General features: G+C 35.5%; 1 protein-coding gene across 12 annotated transcripts in view; it reads left to right on the forward strand.

Annotated features, from left to right (window-relative positions):
* The window catches only part of NEK1 (NIMA related kinase 1), a 41,630-nt gene that overhangs the window by 22,489 nt on the left and 11,597 nt on the right, over positions 1 to 7,544 (forward strand). For 7 of the 12 annotated variants that reach the window (XM_027456426.3, XM_072037319.1, XM_072037316.1 and 4 more), the window contains 8 exons: positions 313 to 396; positions 907 to 990; positions 2,164 to 2,241; positions 3,349 to 3,444; positions 4,009 to 4,182; positions 5,002 to 5,067; positions 5,155 to 5,389; positions 6,486 to 6,638. In XM_027456426.3, coding sequence (XP_027312227.2) covers positions 313 to 396; positions 907 to 990; positions 2,164 to 2,241; positions 3,349 to 3,444; positions 4,009 to 4,182; positions 5,002 to 5,067; positions 5,155 to 5,389; positions 6,486 to 6,638 — 970 coding nt within the window. The remainder of the gene's footprint in view (positions 1 to 312; positions 397 to 906; positions 991 to 2,163; positions 2,242 to 3,348; positions 3,445 to 4,008; positions 4,183 to 5,001; positions 5,068 to 5,154; positions 5,390 to 6,485; positions 6,639 to 7,544) is intronic. The other 5 variants (XM_072037318.1, XM_072037321.1, XM_072037322.1 and 2 more) reach the window with 1 other exon arrangement.

A 7,544-nucleotide genomic window follows, 5' to 3' on the forward strand; every position in this document is an offset into this window, starting at 1 on the left:
ACTTGTATTTAATCTAGATGTACAAAAACTGCTGTTTGTCAGAATTTATGCTTCCAACATAGCAGGAGAAAACCAGAATTGTAGGGAGAAGACCGCTGTAATATTAAAGGTCTAGCCTCTTCCTGGCTACTCAGGATTTTCAGTTATTACTGTCATTTGTTTCTTATAAGTGAAAGGGAGTTGTCAGCTAATTTCAGAATGACTGCAGATCATTGGTGGATTTGCTTTCTTATAAATGAACATTTACTGGATAAAGCAGATAATCTTACTGCCCCAGCCATTTTAAATTTTATACCATTAAATGGCAAACAGGGTACACTGCAAAACGTGGCAGATATCTATGGAGGCAGGCCCATTTCTGCAAGAGGAAGGAAATCCAGAAACAAGGAAGAAGAGGTATGCTTGCCGCATGTTTGCCACTTCCATCACACAAACAGCACTATTTTGACCTTGACTGTGCCTCGTTTCCCTGCATGGTTCATTTGTGTAACAAAATGAAGACTTTATAAGTTCCTAGGAAAAATATTTCTTTTTCTGAAATCTCGGTGTGTAATTTTTTTAATAATTATAAAATTATTGTTGTCTACAGCAGTTTGCCTAGGAAAGGTTTTTGAACATGCACACATATCTATAGGGTGTAACTGTGTTGTAACAGATGCAACCATTCCTGGTCCTTGATTGTATCAAGTGTAATGGTAGCTTAACACTGAGGAACATAAGTTTCAGTTTTCTTTAATTTAATTGGATGAGAATTTTTCTGGAAATTATCAAGTGCTAATATAGTGATATCAATAGCGTTTTTTCCCCTCATTTCGTTTGGCTTTTTGTGGAATCTTAATATTATAAGCCAAGCATACTGCAGACAGTTCCAGTATAATTGAAACTTATTTCCGTTCTTTACTTTAGGAATATTTGGCAAGATTAAGACAGATCCGGCTACAAAACTTCAATGAACGTCAACAGATTAAAGCAAAACTTCGTGGAGAGAAGGTCAGTTTGAAAAATAAATACTTCAGGAAGTTGGCTGTGGGATCATGTTATTTTATCCCTACAGAAATATTTTTATGATAAGCAATTTTACATGTAAATATATATATACATATATATAGTAACACATTTCATTCTGTTCTACAGTTAGTGTACCTGTATCTGTTCTTACAGAATTCATGAAATTTGGATATTTCAGTTAGAGATGCAGCTTCAGTACATGTTACCCAATAACCTGTTAAAAAGTAGGACAACATAAAATTACATCTGAATTTGATCCACAAATCTGTCGTTAAGCACTAGCATGTTTATACTTTGTTGTGGTTTTGCCTTGGCATGCACCTAACCACCACACATGCTCACCCTCTCTCCCCAGGGGGCTGAGGAGAGAATCAGAGAGGTAAAAGTGCAAGAACTCACAGGTTGAGATAAGGACAATTTACTAGGTAAAGCAAAAGTCATGTGAGCAAGCAAAGCAAGGAATTCATTTGGTGCTTCCCACTGGCAGGCAGGGTGTTCAACCACTCCCAGGAAAGCAGGGTTCATCACATGTAATGGTTTCTGGGGGAGAACAGCAGCATCGCTCCCAACATCCCCCTTCCTCCTCCTTGGCCCCGGCTGCTATTGCTGAGCATGACACTGGGCCGTGTGGGACATCCCTTTGGGCAGCCTGGGCCAGCTGTCCTGGCTGGGTCCCCTCCAGCTCCTGGGGCACTCCCGGCCCCTCACTTGCAGGGCAGCATGAGGAGCTTGGAAGGCCTTGCCTCTGGGCCAGTGCTGCTCTGCAACAGAACAAAGATGTATTACCACTACTATTTTCATCAAAAATCCAAAACACAGCATTGCGTGAGCCTCTATGAAGAAAATTAACTCTATCCCAGCCAAAACCATGACAACGTATTTGCTTTTAGCTATAGGAACTTCTCTAGAATTGACTTTTTGACAATGTTCACACAGAGTATGTATGAATATAATAAAAAAAAATAATAATAATCACTAGTCCCAAAAATGACGTTTCATCCAAGTAGGTATTATATTCAAGTGAGGAGTTACATAGTAAAATTATGGCTTGTGTTAGTCAGACAGTCAGTGTAAATGATCCCAGTAGTCACTTTTATCATTCAGCTTTTAAGTACATGCATTGATGATAATTCTTTGAGGACTTGTGCTTTGCAGAATGAAGCTGGCAGTTCTGATGGGCAAGAATCAAGCGAGGAAGCAGAACTGAAACGCAAAAAGATAGAAGCACAGAAGGTAATTGTGAAAAGGGAGGAAATGGAACTCCTTGTTTTAAAATTTGCTTCTTATCTCATGAAGTTCTTTGCATTTCATTTTGCTATTAATAGTTTGTTTATGCATCCACTAATAGAGGTTTTTGTCTCTGGTAAGTCATACATACTGTATTGAGGTAACAACTCTGTTCAACTGATTTATCTCAGCAATTTCAAAATATGTTGTAATGTAGCAGGCAAATAGCAGGCAAAGATTCTCCCATCCATGCCTTTAAGGTTTTTCTCTAGATTAGATTTAGTCCTTAAGGCAATTTGGTATAACTAAGATAGCATTTTGATACAGAAATGGGAAGGTAAATGTACCTTAAATAACAACTTCTAGTTAAAAGAATAAAGTAAGCCAAAACTCCTCACCTGTGCTGACAGAGGCCACATGTAGACTGTAAGGAAGGTGAGCTATTATATAACCCTGTGATAACTTGCATTTAGTTCAGAGTTCCAAATCGGTTGTAATTCATAGGAATCCAGTTTTTTATTAGAGCTTTATTCTTTGTATTCTTCTAATAACTCTATCTACTATACTATATTTATACCAAGTATACAGGTGTACATAGTCTATCTGTTCATTTTTTCCTTTCATCCTCAAAGAGCAATGTAAAAACAAGCAGACCTTATGCCTAACCTTAAAACTAGGGGTGAAACAGCAATGGAAGCTTTTTGTGTTTGTTGAACAAATGTAGAAAATTTAAGCTGAATATTTAATAGTTTATGATTAATGAATTTTGATTTTTTTTTTTTTTTTTTGAAAATAATCTAATTTTAAATTACTTCTACCACAGTTAATATGTACACTAAAAAACTAATCATGCCAATCAAGAATTGTAAGTATATTTTGAGGAGTTGTTACCATTTTAAATATTGAAGAACAGTTATTGTACTTGTGTGGTGATTTTGAGTATCAGTGGAAATCTCCCTTCACAGTCTATAAAGCAGTAAGTGAGAGAAAGTGAGATGAGGTGATCCAATAATGTTTCTTTTTAAGATGTTTCACAGAATGGTGTACTAATGTTTTTTATGGTTCAAGCTGGTCTTTTTTTTTTTTTTTTTTTTGCTTGTTTCTTTATTATAGGCCCAAGCAAATGCTCGAGCTGCAGTTCTAAAAGAACAGTTAGAGCAAAAAAGAAAGGAAGCATACGAAAGAGAGAAAAGAGCTTGGGAAGAACATGTAAGAAAACCTATTATATGGTCAACGTATGTAGTACTGTGTATATGTATGAGGAAAATCTTACACTGTGATTGTAAAAGCTTACGCTGTGATTCTCAAGCTTAGATGATATGTCTTCTGAAAGTGGAGAGAGCATCTGCCGGTCAGAATTCCCTCATTAAAAGCCTAATCTTAAGTATACTTGAATAAAAATTTGGTTCAAGAACTTAAGAACAGCAAACCTAAGAATAATTAGGATTACCTAAAGTATTTTATTAGTGGTCTGCAACTTACCAAATTGTACATAATCTTGTTTTGCTTACATGTGCTGTGGAGTGACAAGTCCCACTAGTGATGTCTCTCTGCTAAAAAAAAAAAAAAAAAAAAGTGGGATGTTGTGAAGCTGATAAATTGGAAATAGTTAATATCTGTAGTTAACAGCTTAGTATGAAAATGTGTAACATTATTATCCTTTTCTAAGATTTACCTGAGCATATTTGATCATACTGTATTTTATGTGCAGTCTTTGATTTATTGCTTTATTTTTTATTTTTTTTTTTTTTTTATTGAATCTGTATTATACAGCTGATAGCAAAAGGAGTAAAGAGTCCGAACATGCCTTTTCATGTGGGAGCTGCAGGACACAGTCCTGTGCATGGAATGCAAGAGCCTGGAGCATCTCCTCCTAAGCAACAGCTTCCGATTAAGCCCAGTACACCAGTCATTTCCATGACTTCTGCTTTGAAGGAAGTGGGTGTGGTAGGTACTTCTGCTAAAAGTTACTTTTTTTTACTTAAAACTAAAAAATCATAAATAGATATATTGATTTGGAAAAGAATTTTTAGAAGAATTTGCATGTAAGTTAAACAAAAATGCTTAAGGATGCTAGTTGCTGATAGGTCTTACACAATAGTTCAAATTGCTTTAGTCCTGTAATTGAGACTGATCAAGAACAATGCAGAATGTTTCTCTGAAAAATGCTCTGTGTAATGCAATATTTGCCCTGTTTGTTTTTTTTTTAATCTGTAGTTGTGCATCTGCCTATTGTCAGTCAACTTGATTTGGGCAGGCTTTCTTTGTTTTTGGATACTAAGGAGATAGTTTTCTTATTCTTTACTGACTTGATATTATATACACTGTAGCTGCTGAAGTTTTCTTCTCACTTCGGCTTTTCTTTACAGGTCCTCTTAGACTCTGTCCTTGTCACTTTTCTGTTCTCTTACAGAATTACTCATTTCTAGCACTGGAAGTGGTTGGCATTTTGCTGCACATGTCACATCTAGCTTCATCTCTGCCTGTTTTGTGCTATGGATTTCCCTTGCCTGCTTAAACTGAGACTGGTTCATTTGCTCACCCATTTCAGATAGCAACAGATGTCACACAGACACTGTCCTTGAAATTCAGTCTTTGTGAAACCCCACAAAAACTGAAGTATTGTCCATTCTGTCTTAATCTATCTACAGTTGTCAATGAAAGGGTGTTAGAGGTGACTTTTTGCTGTTATTTCTATTAATATTCCTGAGGGTATTTTTTCTGACATATTCTTCTACGCTGTATTTCATGCTTCTTTCTTTGAAGGATGAGAATGTAACTGCTATCCAGGAAGCTGAAGAGGAAACAAAAAAGCCAGATCTTGCAGTGCAAGTATGTGCAATTGTGTTCAGTTTAATTTAGTTTTCTCCTTTTTAAGGAAGGTACTGTTTAAGTGATACATATTGGTCCTTATTTCAGAATAAACGGCAAATACTGAAAAGATTGAATCAAAATCTTAAAGCTCAAGAAGATGACAAAGGAACAAAAGAAAATAAAAATTTATCTGAATCAGATGGGTCCGAGGATGGTAAGGAACAGCAAGAAGATGTCCATCCACTTGTAGGAGATCGCAAAAAATGGGAATCGAAGGCATCTGAATTGGTAGTTCCTCTAGCACAGTTATCATTGGAAGACTCTCTTTCTGGAACAGACCGTAAGCACTCAATTACCACCATGACATTAGTAAATCAGTAGGATCTGCTTTTATAAAGCAAGTACTATTTTTTTTGTTGCTGCTTGTGTGTCGTGTGTCATTTGCTTCTAAAACAGGTGGTTATGTATTGCCTTGCATAAGGAATAAGGCACAGGCTTAGTAGTTAAATGACCTGCTGATGATATAAAAAACTGTAATTTCAACAAATAGTTAATGAAACACACACTGTGCATTTCTTTCTTCAAGTAAATGTCTTTTAAATAGGTGTTAATCTAACAGAAAGGATAAAAACTTTTAAAATATATGCAAGTTTCTTATTCTATTTTTAGAATTATGTTTTTAAAATTATCTTTTATGTTTTCAGTAGAACAATAAAAACTGAGGGTTATACTTTTAATCAAGCCTGTCTTTCAGATTTTCTATCTGCTTTCTCTTACGTTTCAGGTGGAAGACCTTTTTCTTAGTTTCAGCGTGTCTTACCAAGGCTGTTTCACAACACAGAAATAAATGATCACTGAAAGATTTGCTTCATAGCACAGTAGTTTTACATGGTTAGGATGTTCAAAGATCAGGAAACTTCATTCTTTTGTTTTACTTCTTTGTTGCCACTTTTTATTCTCTGTTCTCCTCAGGGAGAAATGACAGAAACAAATGTCAAAATAGAGCAGGAGAAGGCTTTCTAGTTTCTCTTACATATGAGCAAGTTTGTAGAAGTAGAGGTGAACTTTTTTATCATGCCAGTTTTAAAAAAATCTCAGCCATATTTTCTTCTAGAGTACCTGAATTGCTGAAAAGACCTCCTGCTTTTGTTCTTAAGTTGAAGATGTCAATTGTCATTTAATAACTTCTGTTCCTAAGATGAATTGTCAGAAGAGAAACTCTAGACTTTTGACCACAGTCTTTAGGCTCTATGACTTGGGGAGAGGTGGCATAAGTCTGGCTTGGTTGTTTTTAGCTTTGTGGAGGTTCTTTGTCTATAGAAAGTATAGACAATTATAGTACATTTATAATATATCTACTATAATATAAGTAAAGTATTTGATCATACTTAGAGTGAACAGAAGTTTCTAACGTGTTTTTGTTTCTGTCCTGACAGGGCAAACTATGGGGGAAGTAATTAAGCTAGATTTTGGTGAACCCCACAGGAAAGTCTGGGGCAAAAGCCCTACTGATTCAGTCCTGAAAATTCTAGGAGAAGCAGAGTTGCAGCTGCAAACTGAATTACTGGAAGAACTAGATACAACAAGTGGTAAGCACGGACAGTAACTATATGCACTGCAAGGGCAGGAAGTGCCAGCTTGCTAGTTTGTCTAGTGAGAATAATTTTGAAGTGATTGATGCACATTCTGTCCTTACTCTTTCTTTTTTCTTCTGTGTGTTGCCTCAGTTCTGAATGTTTATGAATGTTCCTCATGTCAGCACAGGCTCAATACCAAAATATACCAAAACATTTCAAACCCACTCAAGTAATAAGAAATTAAGGTGGATGTGTTGAAATGTCTTGGACTTTGCTTGTTAATATTAACAGTCTTTTTTAAAGGGATGTTGTGAACTGAATATTGAATTGCATAGCTCCTGTAGCTTTCTTGTTAGCATGTGACTTAGCATACAAGTGGAATTTCCTTCTGGACAAGTACTTGTTGTCCTTAATGCAAATTATGTTGCTTCTTTATCTTCCTTGTCTTTCTGGTGAACAACTTTCATACCTGTTCTTTTGCTATTGCCCGTTTTGTCTATTCTCTTTTTTGTCTATTTCTCTTTTCTTTTTGCTTTATAAGTGCTAGATGCAAGAAGCTTTTACAACTTTAGTATATTTTTGCCTTCATCAAGACAAAATACTAGTTTCTTTTATTAGAAATGGATGGTGGTACTTCTCTAAAGAAATTTAAAGGCTCAGTTACATTTGTTACATATGTATTAATAATATTTACAGCTGTTAGCCAAACCTATAGGCTATTGTACCTTTTCACCTCATGATTTAAACCAGTAAAACCATTGATAACATAGTGATAACCATTGTATACCTTGCAAACTTTTGTTAAAGTTTAGTTTAATCTTGAAAATACCAGAGAACAGTACAATTTCATATTTATTCCAATAAATATAAAAGTAATAATTATAAAATGGCAAGTACACCTGCTGTTATGGGGGGGGA

This window comes from Anas platyrhynchos, chromosome 4 (genome assembly GCF_047663525.1).
Source record: "Anas platyrhynchos isolate ZD024472 breed Pekin duck chromosome 4, IASCAAS_PekinDuck_T2T, whole genome shotgun sequence".
Classification (NCBI taxonomy): Eukaryota; Metazoa; Chordata; class Aves; order Anseriformes; family Anatidae; genus Anas; species Anas platyrhynchos.